The sequence below is a fragment of the Tigriopus californicus genome, chromosome 7, assembly GCF_007210705.1.
Source record: "Tigriopus californicus strain San Diego chromosome 7, Tcal_SD_v2.1, whole genome shotgun sequence".
Classification (NCBI taxonomy): domain Eukaryota; kingdom Metazoa; phylum Arthropoda; class Copepoda; order Harpacticoida; family Harpacticidae; genus Tigriopus; species Tigriopus californicus.
This window is the reverse complement of record NC_081446.1, coordinates 6,497,291-6,515,447: the sequence shown is the minus strand read 5'-3', so window position 1 is coordinate 6,515,447 and position 18,157 is coordinate 6,497,291. Positions and strand designations below refer to the sequence as shown.

The 18,157-nt window shown below is 41.9% G+C and overlaps 2 protein-coding genes across 5 annotated transcripts; one reads left to right on the top strand and one right to left on the bottom strand.

The window, feature by feature from the left end:
• Positions 1-124: 124 nt before the first annotated feature.
• On the bottom strand, positions 125-3,143 carry LOC131884380 (Na(+)/H(+) exchanger beta-like). Its single transcript, XM_059232136.1, has one exon. The coding sequence runs from the start codon at positions 2,445-2,447 to the stop codon at positions 336-338; it is 2,112 nt and encodes a 703-aa protein (XP_059088119.1). The 5' UTR covers positions 2,448-3,143; the 3' UTR covers positions 125-335.
• A 1,528-nt stretch (positions 3,144-4,671) lies between these two features.
• Positions 4,672-15,983, top strand: LOC131884381 (protein NDRG3-like). 4 transcript variants are annotated; one of them, XM_059232138.1, is made up of 5 exons: positions 4,672-4,915; positions 14,154-14,426; positions 14,523-14,663; positions 14,915-15,162; positions 15,240-15,983. In XM_059232138.1, exons 1-5 carry the CDS (start codon positions 4,742-4,744, stop codon positions 15,841-15,843), a joined length of 1,440 nt encoding a protein of 479 aa, XP_059088121.1. In that variant the 5' UTR covers positions 4,672-4,741; the 3' UTR covers positions 15,844-15,983. The 4 variants fall into 4 exon arrangements, with proteins under 4 accessions (XP_059088121.1, XP_059088123.1, XP_059088120.1 ...); XM_059232140.1 differs by lacking the exon at positions 4,672-4,915 and adding an exon at positions 5,461-5,835; XM_059232137.1 differs by lacking the exon at positions 4,672-4,915 and adding an exon at positions 9,754-11,522.
• Positions 15,984-18,157: the final 2,174 nt, after the last annotated feature.

Genomic DNA, 18,157 nt, shown 5'->3' with positions numbered 1-18,157 from the left:
GGCTTCTCGCATCGAAAAGTTGTTGCTTCAATTTGTATTCAACGTGGCATTACATCTGCCAAACTGCATATATTAGTCCTAACACCATCTTCTTTATGTAGAGACACTATGAATGACAAATTACTTCGAGTTTGAGCCTTTATTGACGCTTGGATTATGGATTATGCTAATAAAGAGGCTAATACGAGAAACTGTTCTTCTTATCCAGCAGTTTTTCAGTTTCTACTTTCAACGATTCAAAAGGCAAATAGATTCCACGCACTGGGACTGGCGAGTAAGCCGAAATTTTTGTATTGATAAACTTGGATTGTAAGAAGCCAAAATCTGTTTTCGATTCACACGACGCTTTCTTCGGAATTGACCACATTCTCCTTGGTAGGCCATGGGGTCTCTTGATTTTTGAACTGTCCTTTTGCTTCTTGGTACTGCCTCAAGACTTTGGTAGCCGCGGCGCTCTTTTGCCATAGGAGCTTACTCTTCACGTTATCGGGATTAGGTCGATTCGACTCCAGCATCGGGGTGGATTCCTCCAGAATTGTCCCCAAAGACAACTGATGTTCTAAAACACGGCTCCGATTTGTGTGATCGAACGTCAACTGCCTAACCAAATGCTCCGGAGAGTCCCGCTGATATGACTTGTTCCTGTACCTTTCGAATGGCGTGTTCGACAACATTAGGTGTATCTTCTTGCGCTCTGCCTCTGTCATCGGCTGCGAGGGAGCCCCTTGGTCGGCTCGAACTTTAGCTGTTTGATGGATTACAACCGTTGGGCCGTAGAGACGGGCACAGTGATCATCCAGCGATATCCTTTCGAATCGCAGAGCTAAAATATCTTCGGCATCTTTTCGAACGAGAAATTTTTTGGTATAGTCGTTGTCAAAAGTTCTTACTACTTCCAGTAAAGAATGACTGGAGTGTTTGCCAATGATCGACTCGACGCCCGCCATGACATGGTCGATGGTCCGGAGGTTGACATCCGTCGAGATCAACTTGGGACCCTTGGCATCTTTCTTGGCAATCTTCAGCTTTCCGACAAGAAATTTAATAGTTCCACCTTGAATAAAGACTGTAACGAAAATCATCACGAGAGTTGTGGTGAGAAAGATATCCTTGAACGCATTAGCATCATCCAAAATGGTCACCAAAGAGAACCCCACAGCTCCTCGGAGACCACCGTATGCCATAATGAATTGCTCTTTAGGAGAAATCTTCTTCATCCGATGACGATTGATGATTGAGCTTAGTGAGAACACGCCGATAAACCGAATAACGGTGCACAGAATAACAGTCCAAACTACAAAACCGGTGTGCCATTCCAGAGAGTGACTAAATGTAACAATACCAAGGAAAAGGAAAATAATGCAATCTGAGAATGAGGCCAGAGTCTTAATGGAATACTTGACGGTGGTGTAGGATTTTTTGGATATGTTGGGAAAGGCATATCGTTTTTGGACGATCCCGCATCCGATTAAACTAATGATACCGGACCAATGAATGGTCTCGGCGAGGATGAAAGCGAGGTAAGATGTCACAAACACAATGAGGGGCTCAATGACCCTCGTGTGTTTAGTAAATTTCAGAATGTACGCACTTAGTGCACCAATCAATGTTCCGACGGCAAGTCCACCGAAAACAACGGTGAAAAAACTGAAGAATGCCAATACATACTGAGTAGCGTCCACATCAGCTTGGCCTTGTAAAGCCACCATTGTGTTGTATAACACAACAGTAACTCCATCATTAAATAGGGATTCGCCAAATACTAAAAAGTAAAGTCCCATGTTGACACCAATCTCCTCGAATATGGCCAACACTGCCACCGGATCCACGGCTGCAATGAGGGAAGCAAACACCAAACAGGAGAGGGGTGTTAAGGGAGCCGAAAACGAGCCCATGGCGCCAATATACCCCAAGAAGTACAGCAGATATCCGATGGCAAACACGTTGAAAAGGGTGCCAAGGACGGCGAAGAGCACCACAGTAACTAGATTGGACAAGAATGACCTGTCGTAGAGTGAATAAGCCGAATCCAGGATGATGGGAGGCAACAGAACATTGAAGAATAGGGAGCTGGTAAAGACCGGGAAGTGATGCGAATGTGATTCCACAACATTGTACACGAAGCCTCCGATGACAATACCGATTAAGATTAGGACGCATGATTCCGGAAAGTGTTGGGCTAGCCATGGGATGTGATGGAACCCCAACTTCATGAGTCCGGCAAAAAGGATCATGAGAATTAGCATGACAATGTTGCTATATTCATCCCACCTCCAGGATGCCAACACCACACCATGATGGGCTGTTTCATGGCTTTCATGATCTTGATGATCTTGTGGATCGTGATGCCCGTTGATGTCACTGGCATTGGATCCTTTCGCCACGTACGAATTGAGAGCTAAAACCAACAACCAAATCACGGCTAACCACTTCATGAATCCCTTCATTGTAACTTGGGATAAGAAATTTCGGCCTTCGACACTTGATAACTTCGGAATCGCTGGGTTTGGCCAAAATGATGCCGGTAGACGCTCTCCCTTAGCACAGGAACATGACTTTGTCGTTGTTTAGTGTGCAAAGTGAATGCATGTTCAGATATAAAAGAGTAGTTTGTGTAGGAGTCACTGAAGGAGGAGGAAGACGACGATGATGACGAAGAGGAGGAGGCGGAGTTTCAACGTGTGTTTGAAAGAATCCTTGAGATAAAGTGTATTAGCAGAGGAAATGATCAACTCGCAGAGATTATTGGGATTGAACAAGTCTCTCGCCCTTTTCCTGCCCCTCTGTTTTCTATCCCTGGGGTGGCGGTGGCGGTGGCGGTGGCGGTGGTGGTGGTGCTGACTTTGAAACCGCATTCATGACGTGTGTGGGCAGATTCGTTCAAAGGAGAGCTTCAATTCACTTGTCCTACGTACAATAGATGGTGTACACTCCACTATGAGAATGTGTACTTAATGTTGAACTCTTGCCCACAAACAAGAACAAGCATTTACAATCGTAGCTTAGAGGCTCCTGCCAGCGGCACTCTTAACGCCAATGACAAAGCTCGAGATCTAGCACATTCAGAGATTGACTTCCACAAATCTCGAAGCTTGCTCACTTTGGGAAAAGGCTCAATTTGGCTGAGAGAGCGTGGCAAGCTCGTCTTTGATTTGAATTCATCTTCAAGACAAGGGTTCGTTTATGATGATCTTCATTTTCAAGTCTCATAAAAATGCAATCTTAATTAGACAATAGCTGATATGAATACTCTTAGTTGTCGAAGGTTGGCCAATCATTGACTTCATGATGAAGTGAATAGTATCTATTCGTTATATTCACATGTGAAAATCGACGTTTTCTCGTAAAACTAACAAAAACGTACTTCCCTCATTACTCGGTGAGCGGTATGAAGTTAGAGTGACCATTATATGACGTAGTTGGAGTGGAAATGACATTTTTCATATGATATACGCTGCAGTTTAAGATTTGCAGCTAGTTGTGCTCAATCAGTCAGTGACAATGATTTCAATAACTGTCCTTGGTTTTGACATTGCCTAATTTTAGAGTATTTTCTTCACACTTCCAAATGCCGCTTGAGGTTGGGAGAATGAACTCTCATGACATTACGTTGTCGATAACCAAAGTCGTGTGACGTTCCCGGACGTTACTCATTGCCTAATTTGGCCAAAAATCAATAAATTGTTGCTCACTTGTGCATTTTTACAAAGTTTAAGTCTTAGATCATATTGAATGGTTCTTAATTTCCATACTCCCTTAAGGCAATTTGTACCAAAAAGTCTGCGTAGTAGCAAATTTGAATCCGCCGTCCAAGAGCATGCTCTATAGAGTACACACTTATAATTTTCATTCAGTGACTGACGGTTTTTCTCACCTTCTTGTTTTCTTTTGCGCAGCCTTTATTTAAAAAAAAATGAATAAGGGAATTGTTGCCAGAATGATGTAATTTTAACAATGATCAATCTTAGGCGCAATACTTGTGCCTTTAAATGTGCTATTTCATTAATGTTGAACAAATAGAGAAGTATGGTGGGCCGTCTAACATGGTAGCATATTATGCAAAAAGTAGTTTTACAAGGTGATCGGCCTGATCGGAAAAGCAAATCTATGATGAATAACTCATTTGGCGAGAAAATGTTCCAAAAACTTTCAACGCTAAAAAGTTTCGGCGTCAGTTGACGGATGAATCCATCAGATTCCTCACGCATGAAATTATTTACGAAAACGTGGTATGTACGCGTATATTTAGGTATGCCACCAAAAGAAGTGTTGCAAAAACTGAAAACGAAGGTTAAGACAAATCAACTTTTATTTCTGTGATAAACACTTTATTGTTAAAAAACTTATGTACTCCGTTTCCACTCAATACTGTAGCTGACCTTCAAGGAATAACAACGGGACATACGTAGTACAGACTGATTTCTTTTTACAAACATCAATTAAGGGAGACTATAGTAAAAACCAATAATGAAGTCATATATAATTCGTAATTGTTTTGTCCTCTAAGCAGATCTGCAAAGCAAATTGACAAGCGCACCGTGATGTACTCTTACGAAATGTTTCACAAAGGAAAAAAGCGAATTCATGTGAGGCTGAAACGAGTTTGTAACGATTGTTACGATCCAACAACGAATAAGCTCGCTTTTTCTCTTGATTTAGGAGACAAAGTTCAGTTTGGCCAGCTGTTTCCCATCCCATGGGCTTCACATAGCCCATGAGTCTATGAATTCCACCACCAAACATGGATCAGTGCAACCTTATTTCAAACATTTACGAACAACTAACCACCCTAGTGAAATTATTGACACGAGATCAAAGAAACTCAAAATGGGAACTTTACCCCCTACTGTCAAAGAGATCCCCCAACTACAAAACACTTCCTCCGGTGTCATTCTCAATTGGATCAATGCAAAGGGTGAGAATTACAAACGCCCTAAATATTCGAAGACAGCTTTTCTCAACATTCGACACAACTATTTGAAGATACTTGGACAAAAAGTGAACACTAAGAAACGAAGAGTATCCAGAAACATTTTCATCCAAGGAAACAGTTTCTCAATGGGTTAACTCTTTGAGGATCCAAAACCAATTTGATATCATTGCTGGAAACCCTTGAACAGGCCTCGGCTTGGTGTACCCGCCAAATATGACGTAATTCATCCAATGCTTATTTTGAGCTTGTCGGATTCATGAGTGTACCTCGAGTTTCAAAACAGCCTTCAGGTAGAAAAACATGTCTGCGTTGTCCATCCCCAAACCCCAAGTACTGAAAAGGGACGCAGTTTTAAGCTAGAAACTTGTCTACGGGGATCCCCCTTTGAGCGTGCCCGTTTTTGCTCAAGCATATGTATGTAGGTATGTGTTGTCCAACGGGTATAAGCAGTTAGGGTCCTCTAACCTGAGCTGAGAGCGTTGTCAGGTCGTGCTGACAACAACTCAAGTACCTTTGCAGAGTGTTGGCTGGTCTCAGTGGATGGATGAAGGTAGGTGCTACGTTACGTCGTTGTTCTTGTTCTCTGTCTCTGTGAAGCAGGCAACTGCATTTCATCCATCCCTTCCATAAGGTTCTAGAATGAGGTGTACTCCAACGAAAATACCTTGTGCCAGGGGCCACTAGGCCAAAAAGGGGCCTTCCATTAAATGAACGAACTCACCCTCGTAGTTGGTCGGACGCACTGTGCCTTGCTTGACTGTCAATGACAGCTGATCAGGAACGCCTTTTGATCAACTCGGTTAGGATTTCACAACGATAACTATTAGTTTCTCAAAGTGGTGGAATATTGATGAAAACGTATGTAGTACTACCCATATTAGCCGAGCATCGCTATGGAAGAGGTAAGGCCCCATTGAATTGAGCTTTGATTTTTGTGCGAATATTTTTTATGGCTGCCATACAAATCGGAACTCCTTTCAAGTTCCACCGTATCCAGATTGAGAATCCATATGCATTAAGAATGAATATTTTATCACTGTCTCGCTGTATGAGTTTTCATCTTTGCTCGCTCACCCTTTCCAAAAGTAAATGAAATTTATGGAGCTATGAATGCAACCAAAGCCACAGAACCGCAATAGTGTTGCATGTGGGTTTGTAAAGAGCTTACCACCTACAATAAGATATTGCCTCCATTCGACGGAATGGGTAACATCCCGGACGAAAACAAGAATTAGTCACAATATTGAGCTATTTTATTTTGAAGTCAAATGAATTTCATGAGCATTTCGCCGCTCTTTTTGGGGGCTTTCAAAAAACCTGCCTTGATTAATTAGGACACCAATCAGGGTTTGTTGTTGGTTTGATGTTGTGATGGCTGGTTAAAAACTATTTAAAGCGAGGAAGGAGTTAAACGAAGGATAAAGCCCATATCTAAGAATATGACACAGCAAGGGAACCAAACGACTTCTAGATTGTCAACAAATATTTTAAGTTGACTAACAGGTTTGCAGTTAAATGATAAAAAATGATAAAAATCAAACAAATCGGAGAGAACACGGACAATTCTATTTCTTGAATGAGCCTCAATTGAAGTAGATATGAAAATCATCCAAAGCTTCTTGAATGTATACACTCAATGGGAAAAAACAGAAGCTGTGCTACATGCTAATCATTCAAATTTGGAAGTTTTATGATTGAACCGAAACCTTTCATGACCAAATAAGGGGATTGGCTTCAATTTTGGATATTTGTTCTCTGACCTGAAATTATGCATTAAAATCTAACAACTCAATCGTTTTTGTAAATTTGATCTGTTATCTGACCTTTTTCAAAATTTGTATTAACGAAGTGGTGTTGGCTGATAGGTGGAGGTTTCTCAGTTTTAAATAACCACCACTGAATAGAAAAACGTTTCAAAATGTATGGGAAATAAATTCCCAGCGGTAGAAAATAAATCCGCAAAAAGAGCAATTTCTTTTTTTTTTTTTTTTTTACCNTTTTTTTTTTTTTTTTTTTACCGTGGGACACTAAATTGGGATTGTCCTACAAATCATTTTCAAAATCAAAAGGAAGCATGCTAATTGATTATTGGTTGACTTGTACACTCTTGGAAGTACATATAAAACGTCACTCAAATTACTGTAAAGGCCCGGTTTCTGAGGTTCTTTTTAAAGTTTCTGTTCACCTCTTTTCCTCTTCAATGGCTTCCACATTGGTGAAGGGCTCTTTTGATCCATCATTCTTATCTATTAGCGTGTCGCTTTTAGTAATCAAGTTTAACCTCTTCAGGGCATACTAGTTATCTGCTAAAGCACATGCTTTGAATGTGTCGTCAGTCATTCCAATCAATGGAGATCAGGTTTCCTTGGGGGAATGTTTAGTCTCTGGGATAAACGCCAAGTAAAGGCGCTTTTTAACTTTCCTCGGGCATTTCATTCATAATTTAATCCCTTCAAAAGAGATTTTGCCATCCTCGTAGATCATGCAACGGACGGGGCAGGCGATTGATGGAGCTCATTTATGTTTACGTTATCAGCAAAGGTGTCAATATGAAAGAGTAAGTAACTTGTTAGTTGAATTGGCGATCGATTTTTAAGTGAAGTACAGACAAAATCTGAATTGGAGTTAGAGTGAGAACTAGTTCTGTCACTTGGAATTTACAAATAAAGTAGAAAGACTGTACTGCGTGCGAGACAATAAAGCAGGTCTTACGATGATCCAAATTGAATTGAAGAAGAAGAAATTCAAATGTCAAGGTTCAAGTAAAGACAAATCATTCTCGGTTGGAATGGATCCTGATAATTTCTATCCTTGTTCGATTCTCTCCAAGGTTATAGTATCATTTACAGTACCCAAGAAGAATCGTTTTTTTTTTGGTTGCAGAATCAGTTGATTGGGTCTATCTTATTATGGAATGATTGTTTATCACCGTGCGTACGTCAGGGCTTTGAAAGTCTGTCAAATCCACCAATAAGGCTGTACGTTATCTGTTGTTTAGAAAGTCACTTTCATTGTCTTGAAATGGCTTGCGTTCATTTTTAGGGATCTTAACTTTATCCTCCGATAGAATTGGACTTTCAGTTTCAAAGGGCTTTCAAAATTAAGCTAGTTGGCAAAGCAGCCAAGGGTTAATTGTAGGATTAAGTATTCCAGAAGATGGGAGATGGAAAGTCCGGGTGTAGAGAATTCTGACTTAAGTGAATCATGTCCTTAAGTGCTTCAAGGACAAACTTTGGCCTTTTCTACCATCTGGTGTCTACAGGCGTGTCTTTTTTCTTGATATTTGGATAGTCCCCAAACCATGTGACCTCAATTCTTCCTCCAATGTTTCGACCTCGTTTCAATACGGTAGTACTTTGGCAGGGTCACCTTTCAAGTCCTCCTGTGTAATAGGATATTATGCCCAACAAGAACGAAAACATTGACAATATTTCAACAACACAAACCATTGTTGTCTCAATTGTTGTACACACCTGCCTGAAAAGGGCAAGATTAATTTTGTTCTACATACTTACCGAAAAAAAATTAAAATACCCGTTGCCTAGCATCACTACTTATATTGATTGTTTCCTCAGCTTGTCTTTTTCAATTGTGATAAAACCCAACCGAGTTTTAGAGGAAAAAAAATGTCTACCTTGAAATTGGCAACGGTCAGTTTAGAGTTCGGCTCTGTTTTAACTGGAAGCATTTAATCAAGTCCTGAATTCTCTGAACACAGACTCAGTCCATCGTTGCAGAAGTCCTGGAGTTGGAAAGCTTTGGTGTCAAGTTACTCCGGCAAGTGTTCTATTGCAAAACATATATTGTTCCACTTTGGTTTGAGGAAATCGTTCGGTGACCTCAACTTTCCATTAGCTTCAACTTTGTCTTGCTTCCGATGGGGATTTATCAAGTTTGCAAAAAAAAGCTAGCCAGCCCAGCTCGATCACGGGGAAAGTTTCACCATTAACCTAAAAGGGTGGCCAAAATGTCGATATTCTATTCAAGACGATTCTAATATCCCCTGAAACAACAGTGTTGTAAATTGTCCCATAGCTCAATTTTCTGAGCGAGGTGCATGTTCCAAAGCTTGACTGATGGGTTCACTATGGAAATACAGATCAAGACAAACATTGAATGATGTCGATGGAAAGCTACATCATCGTTCCTTCTCGCTCCTCACATGTCAAATCAAAGTGGTGCCAGATCTTTTGTTCCAACGATCTTGGCATCATCTGGAAAGAGTGGCCCAGAATTTGATGCTTTTTGGGGGTTGTAAAAGCTCCCCGAGTTCTGTTGCTCGCTTGGTCAAAGATATTCCTAAAGATGAAAGGTCTAAAATTTCATGGCTAGCAAATATGGGCCTCTTCTCAAGTTCAAGGTTCTTGAATGAGCAGTTGGAAGAAGTGAGTGGAATGGAATTGGATGGATCGAACGTTTCCAAGACTCGAATGGTCTTTGAAGGCCAACTGTTTCAGAGTTCGTCTCGCTTGTTCGCTTCCTCTTTGAGTGTTCTTTAAGATATTCTGCTGAGATATTTAAGTAGATCGTTCCCTCCCCAAGAACTAGGCCAGAAAAGTGAGATGATAATGTTCCCTGTTCATGATGCACGCACGGTCTCATTGTAAGGCCAGACATTGGTCTTGAAATGAGGATGAGGCTCTTCTTCAACTATAATGCCATTCATCCATAAGACATATGGAATTAGATCTAAGCCTCGAGAGTGAGCTGAAGCGTTCCTTCCTTTGACTCTGCGCCGTGAAGAACACATAGGTATGTATAAACGACAGTGGGTAGATGATCCTCTTGGAAGAAGGAGTGTTTGTGAAGTTTCACAGCTTTCTCATAAATTCTACGCAGAATTCGTAAGGAATTGTGAGCCTTCTGCTTGTTCATGGAGATTGTTTGGCTAAGGCCAGGTATTAGGAAAAAAAAATCTTTTTGGTGCCTTCTCTTTGTCATGCTACTGCAGTACTGTGCGACTTGTCTGCTATCGTCACAACCACCACAACCACTACCACCACTTTTGTGTGAGTAAGCTGGAAGCCGGTTTCGATCCCGATGCATAGAACATGATTCACTGAAAAGAAAGTCAGCAGGTCTTGTGGAAAGGGGACTCTTTCGTCGAACAAGAAGGTCCCATTCATTCATAATTAAGTCAAGTCCCAAAACGTGGAACACCGGAGAACAAGACTGTGTCCAATGAGAGCGGGGGTCATTCATGTTGATCAATTCCCAGGCAGGTACAGTAACGGCTGGACCTCGAAACAAAAACAAACGACATCGGTGATTTGACCTGCACCATACATGTCTGTACTGTAAATATGTTCTCTCTCATCGGGATTCATTGGTTCACGGATCCTCTGTCCGGAAACGCGTTCTAGTGGTTTCAATGGACCGTCACCAAGGATGATTGTATTTTGCTCGACTCGAAGCATGCAATTGTTCGTTCCCTCTCCGTAAAGGTGGATCAAACTAACCCCGGGGTACTGCTCCTTTCCATCGGCGCTGCTGGTTAGTTGCCCCAATGTCCATCAGCCGAGTGGATGAGCCCATGATAGCCCTCAACTGTGCTCCTCATTCACAAGCGATGAGTGAACGGCCTGACACCAGGCTCTTACGTTTTCCTTGGGGTGAAATACCCCTCCTGAGTTGACAAGGTAGGATTCGAGAGAGCCGATATCATCATCAGTCTCCACCGTCCTCGTCGTCTCCGTCCTCGTCGTTGTTTGTCCCTGTTCGTCGTCCTTTTACACGGCTTGCAGCTGCTTCTACCACTAAGAGTCATTGGAGTCCTTCCTTCCTTGCTTCCTTCCTCCCTCTCGTCGGTCTGTCTGTTCCATGCTTCTTCGTTCCTTCGCGTTCCTTCGTTCCTTCGTTCAGTCAGTCAGTCAGTCAGTCAGTGAGTCGCCACTCCATCCATCCATCCGCGGTGTTCTCTTTCTTCCTTTTGTGTGTGGTCCACTTGTGCGAGCGGTGAGCAACGAACAACAACGAATGAACGAACCCAAGGAAGACAGAAGAACGGACCAACTGAGAAGGACAACTGAAACGTCCCAAAGCCAGTTGCCTGGCAAACTTGGAAACTTTGAAAACACTTGAGCTTTTTCCTGCGAGCTTGTTGGTGTTGTTTTTGTTGCTATTCTTTATAGCTAACCATTTTCATCCTTCAGGCGAGTATTTCATAAAAGTTGATACAGCTCACAAGTGGAACCGTTGGGGTCCAATTGCTCTCTAAACAATGACAATGCCATCATGTCGTCTGTGATGATTCTCCTTCATGTGAGTTGAGTGCCTTCTCTCAAGAAATCCAATCCGTCCGATATCCTTTTCCTCTCTCTCTACTTATTGTGTTACGCACAATTGGAACACAATGTTCATAAGTCCAAGTGTGATGAGACGAGCTGGGGCCGCTGTTGTCACAACTGTTTCGAGCCCACGGACCAAACGCAAGGGCGAAGGCGAGGATGAGAAGAATCTGATTGCCACCAGTCCCACAGATTCTGAACATAATTCCATTGGCAATGGCAACTTCACAGGAGAGAGCCACGACGCCTCAACCGAGGTTACATTCTCCTTACCAAAGTTCAAGTCGAACGTGTCGAGCCGGGTAAGCTAGAATAAATTCAGGCTTCCTCCTAGGTCTCTCTCGTTATTCATTCATTCCGTTGCTCATTTCCCGATATCCCGACCCGAAATTACCATCCAACTTATTGCACAAACTGAATCTGCCTCAGCCCTTGTTATCCATTCGTAATCAAGTTAGTTTGTTATCAAATGGAACAGTTGCGGATCATGGTTCCAAAGGCTCTTGGTTCAAATCTACGGAAAGGGCTGTGAGCGATTGGCCAGTGCCAATCGGTCACGACAAAAAAGAAGCCATAGATTATTTGTATAGAACCTGACAGTTCGTGGACGTTTTGGACCCACAAAGGAAACGGAGACGATTGTCGTCTAAAAATGAGCATTTACCAAGCCGTGTAGTAAAGTAAACCACTTAATAGAAATTGAGGTCGTGGTTGGCTGGGGGGAGGGGCATCTCGGTTTCCTGGATCAAAAAACAATGCATGTTTACTGATACAGGACACACAAAGCTCTAGTTGGAGTGGGTTGTGTGTGCTCTGTGGCGGACAATTCATAAAACACTTTTTGGAATACTTGGCTATGGCTAGAGGCGACCAAAATATGCGTTATCCGTTTCGTGCAATAACACAAGTTAACTTGCAGACGAAACATATTTGTTTGTTTTTCGTATATTTTCATGCATGTTTTGGCTGTGGGTGGAGGAGAAAAGAATTATCCAATGGAGAAAGTCTAGCTGAGTGCCAGCTGAGTTGGCAGCACAAGATAAAAATCTTTGTCACAAACGACGTGGGTTCAAATCCTGCCGTCGGATGAGTAAGGTAAGGTAGGGTAGGGTAGGGTAATATAAGGTAAGGTAGTAAAAGAAAGGTACCAGATAAAATTCTCGTCCCTGACCTTCTGTAAAAAAGTCTTTAAAAGTTAACACCACTCACAAACAAAGAACCAATCTGGTGGCGAATAATGACAATTGTTATAGCAAAAATGTGAAGTCATCCCTCCAACCACCCCTGCCACTCATCAATAGAAAAGAAGAAAACATAAGTAAAATTCAATGGGCTTGTGATCAAGTTAGGCCACTGGTCATTTGTTCTTTCGATTGTCAATGCAATTGCTCAATGCTTATGACTGAATTGAAGGGATGAACTTAACTGAAGTTCACAAGCGCAATCAAGTGGTAATGTAACGGAATTTGGTTTTTCAATTTCAAAGTATTTGATCGATCTTTGCCTCATTTCTTTATCTTTGAGCAATTTCTGCAGATTTTTCGCCAGCTTTATGCATTTTTTGGATACTTAGAGCTTCTTCAATGCATATTTAGGTTTTAGAGCATACTATCTTCATTGTATTGTACGTAAAACGGATTTTTTAATGCACTTTTGGCTAGTTTCTCTAGCTATGATTAAACAATTCAATATGATTGTATGTTTCGGTTCGTTTAATTTTCTTTGAGCATTCTAGTTCAAGGTATGGAAAATTGTGTGTACATTGCTAAACCAAACCAAAGTTAGTCCAATAACTTTTTACATCAGTGGGACATGGATCTAAGCTACCTTAACCAAAATCGAGGCACTTGATTTCGATTGATTTTTTCCCATTTTTTAGCAAGTTCCGCATGAATGGGACGCTGATGCGTCTTGTTAGTTCCTTCATTTGCGGGTTGCCCAATTCAACGTTTGAGTGATAAAGATTGTACTTGATTATGCAATCAATCCAGTTGACGAGTGCCTCAAACCAATTACCCTATCATATTCGTACGCTCCCTCAAAAGCTTACTCAAAAGGAAACAGTGAAGGTTAGCCGATCTCAACTTGATTCGGGAGTGGGATCTAGCCCGAGTTGGGCTCAATTCGCAGTTCCATCTACCATCTAGCCGCTACCGCTACCGTCCCTGTCCCTGTCCCTGCCCCTGCCCCTGCCCCTGCCACAGTCACCACCGTCAAGTTGGCATGAAATAGATGAATGCAGCGGCCAAGACTTTATCACGACGTAATGATCAATAACCGCGGGAAATGTCGACCATTACGGTTCATAGCTCAGAAGCACGAAGAGTACCCTTATAAACCACTCCACTTCTGGCCGGACATTCTATGTGTCAAGGAGACCATTTATTACTTTATACGAATGCTTCTATTGTACAACAGTCGGACAATATGAGCACCGAAAGTGAGAAAAGGGCTGCCCTATCCTATAGCTATGTACAATACTTATGGTTTGTGACTGACTGGTCTTCAATACTATCGAACATGTACGTACATACAATCGTACATACATGCACCGTTATGTTGAGATGGTGGTAAGATCGATCCAAGCAAGTATGTGCGCCTAGCAAATATGAAGGAACCCTTTTCTCCCATATTAGTTGGAGAAATGCGCTCAGCTCAGTGCTCAGTATGTACGATGAGACTTTTACTGATGATATAATCTCTGTGGCATGTCAGAACCAAGTAATCTCCAACATGACCACGGAAGACTGAACTCCTAATAGGGAAATTCTGTTCACGGAATCCTTTTGATGGCTGCTTTTTTTCTTGGGAAGTGCCTGCTCGCTATTTATTGCGTCTCATCGGGTCTGGCAGAGTTAATTACTTTCTTTGGCTGTCACTTTTGTAACCTACGCATTATAGTAATCAAGTGGTGTTTCATCTTGTTGTTCCAGGTAGCACATAGTCTCAGACTCCAAACGACAAAGACCTATTCGGAATTGGGTTCATGTCCAAGCTTGAACAACATCAGTGGATCCATGAGTGGATCTAGGCCTTTATTATCCAGAAACATCCCGGGATGTATGGAGGAAGGTGCCGCCAAACCTGTGGAGGAAATGGTTCAAACTGCTACGGGAATGATTTTGGTGGCCCGTCAAGGCGATCCAAGAAAGCCGGCAATTTTCACATATCATGATATCGCACTAAACTACTTGTCAAATTTTCACGTGAGCCAGACGTTCTATGAATTGCCAGTAGCTGCGGAGCTGTTAATTCATTGAATTACTCGAACGTCGTGTTCCAATTGTTCCTTGTCATTCCAGACGTTTTTCAACTCGGAATCGATGCTGGCTGTGCTCGATAGTTTTTGTGTCTACCATATTACTGCTCCTGGACAAGAAAATGGCGCTCCCGATCTCCCAGAAGACTACACATTCCCGTCCTTGGATGAGCTCTCCGAGCAGGTAAACTCATTAATTAAGCAGGAGTCTCATAATCACCTAGGCTCATCTTTGGATGAGCATATTAATTACCATGAGGAAAGAACATTGATTATCGATACTGTAGCTCACCAAATTGGAAGCCTTTAGAGCCGAAGATGCAATCATCCCAGATTATACACCGGAGAACCAAATAGAACAAAGCAAATTTGCCAACCAATGCCAAAGCTCCTTTCCTAGATTTTCATCGTCATTATTTCCCTGTGACATTTCAGGTTGAATACATTCTCCATTACTACGGCATTCCCCATTGCGTTGGATTTGGTGTTGGCCTTGGTGCGAATGTCATGGTTCGCTTTGCCCATCGAAGGCCTACCATGGTAGATGGTTTGATCTTGATAAACTGCAACTCGCAAAGCGCTGGATGGTTGGAGTGGGTATATCATAAAGTCAACATCAAAAATCTGAAAAAGTCAAACGCTACGTTTTCCTTGCCAGACAGCGTCATCGAATATCTTCTTTGGTTAGTATGGGCTCTGCTTTTTTAAATGAAATGTCTAAGTGCGTATTTAACTGGGTCTTTGATCGTTCCCGTTGTAGGTACCATCTAGGGAAGTCGGATAGCGATAGCAGGTCCTTGGATACAGTGTCTCTAGCATCCATTTTTAAGAGGCATTTCTCTTGCGATGTCAATTCAAGAAATCTCTGTCTGCTTCTTCAATCCTACATGCAAAGGACCGATCTGAATCTGGCACGCGAAATCAACTCCTCCAATGGGAAAGCATTATACGGGGCAACACGAACCTTGAAGGTTCCAGTGATCAATATGACAGGCGACCATTCCCCACACGTTGAGGCCACTGTGGCTTTCAATGGTCGACTTCAACCCAACAAGTGCACATGGATGAAGATTCAGGATGCGGCAATGATATTAGAGGAGCAATCGGGCAAAGTAGCCGAGGCCGTCAAGCTGTTTCTCCAAGGCCTCGGCTACATCTTCAAGCCCAAGCGAGCTCGATCTTTAACGTCGACTCCGCTTCGACGACCCGGGGAAAATACTTTCATTCGGTCTTCTGGAACTGATAATGAACAAGTGGCTAATTTGGCCAAGGAAACAGCTGAAGCGATTGAAAACCTTCTGGTCTTGGACGAACCAACCTCTTCGAACAAAGGCCAAGCTACGCAAGATTTGTTAATGCAATGAGGCAGAACGAATTTGTCTTATTTATCAGTATCGATCGCACTAACTAGTTTGGCCCAGGCATCAAAAAGCCATCACCCGATGTACTTAAGCTTCTGTTACATGGTTTTTATTCGCGTATAAATAAAGTTAAAGACATGTAATGCGAACTTCTCTTATTGATACCATACAATTAATGAGGGTTAAAAGCTGTATTCTGAATGGATTTTGTTCACAAAATAGGGATATTATCGCTCCACGTCAGACTTGTTTTTCCCATTATCAACTTACTTTCGGAAATGACCAACTAGGTCGCTGAATGCCATAATTGCTGACGTAAGTTTGGTTTAGCCCGCAAGTCCCTAAGGATCGTTTGTAATGTCTTATACCATGCTTTATACGGGCCATATTGTCTGTTGGTTGGTTGGTTGGTTACGAAGACAGATGGTAGCTCTCTCGCTTGGCCTGCCATCTGATTTTGGGTGTCCCAATTGAGGGATACACCCGATTCGTTGTCACAGCCATCATTAATTATTACTTCACCCTCTGGAATGACCGCAGGTGCGCCCATTTAAGCTGTTAAAGCAGTAACTAATGCTATAATCTAAATATCGCAAACATCTTGAACTCGGCTAGCCTGGTAGCGAGCCAGGGCTGGCATATTGGAAAGGTCCATATAGCTTTAATAATTAACAATTGTTAAATATCAACAAATACAAGAAGCAATGATCAATTCTTACCCTCTGTCCTGAGCGGAACTAGAGATCACGAAATGGGACTAGAGTCCACTAGTCAGGAGGTCTAGCATTCCTTGTGATATGGGACTTTTTCGCTTTTCCTGCTTCTCCGGCAAGTCATTGAAAAGTTTCACGCAACCTAGGTGGTCTTCTCAGCATCTGACTTTCGAACGATTTCGAACCGAATGGAACGGGACATTGAAGCACAAAAAGGAGATGACGTCATCGCAATGTTTTAGGAGGTCACCAGAACTTTTGGGGCTTAATAACTCTTTGTTAAGGGATTAAATTACAGTTCCAGGTCATTTATAATTAAAAGAAATTGTTCAATTAACACTGAACATTGTTACTCAATAAATGCAACATTTTTACTCAATAACATTCACAACATTCACACCGTAACGCTTGAAAAAACAGTTTTTGGACTTATCTTTGCTAGTTTAACCGTTCCTTTTTCAGCAAATGCTTTTTCAAAACCTGAAGAAAGTGCTTTGTTCAATCCATGGACTTCTAGAGATGTGGACTGCGAACGGCACCAAAAATTACTTGTCTCCTAAAGTGTGCAAGAGACCTTGGTGATGGTACAGAAGCTTTATGCATCTTTAGGTAACGGGTGTCCCAATGAAGATATATTCCCACTCCCTCATCGCAACCAGCATTAGTTCTTAACTCACTATCGGGAATGAACGCAGGTTAGCCTACTTTTTTTTCCTTTGCGGACTTCCTTACTGCTGCTGGGATTGGAATCCCAGCAGTTCAAGACGAGATATTTATCTATTTATATATATTATTTGATCGACCAACGAATTAGTTGTTGCTGATCTGGCTAACCCTTGAATATATGGTTGATCAGGAATTTTCGTCAAAAACTTGTCCAAGTCTGACTTAAATCCTGCTACTAGATCAGTGCCTACGTGCATACGACCTATGTACGCATATTTGAGGGCAGCAAATTGAACAATGAAGGAGCGCGAGAAAGAAGAGAGGTGGACTTCATTGTTCTTACTAGCCTGGATTCTCGAAGGCTATGATTTAAATACTGCAAAAAGGCTTGGCTTGCCAGGAATCGAACCAAGGATGGCAAAATGGAAACCGGACGCTATGCCAATATACTACTGTATGACTGCTTGTGCCAAGTAGGTTTAGATTGCTTGGTTCAGAGATTGCCAGTTCTTATTTGAGGAAATAGATATTAGGTTGTGAGAATAATCAACATCATTGTTTCATCTGGCATTTGAAATTGTATGGAATGATTTGAAAGCCCGATATTGTCAAAAGTCAAGAATGAGCGGGTAAAAGCTCAACGTCACAAGTGTGACAAGGTAAAAAACTGTTTAAGAGGCAGTTAGCGAAATCCGAAAATTAATGAAATTGCCATTATCAAAGCAAATTTTTCCCCTAATTATATCATTGCCCTAAGAAAATCAGAGAAGTTTCAAAAGCTAACTCCACCATAAAGTGGTCAAAGAGGAAAAAACCTATCTTATATGTTCGCTAAGTCCGTGATAAATTTCAACCATCATGCCATCCATGTATCAGCAACTCTTTTATGTACTGTCACCACTGAAAGTTTTGGTTTCTTTAATTGGGATTTTTAAAGG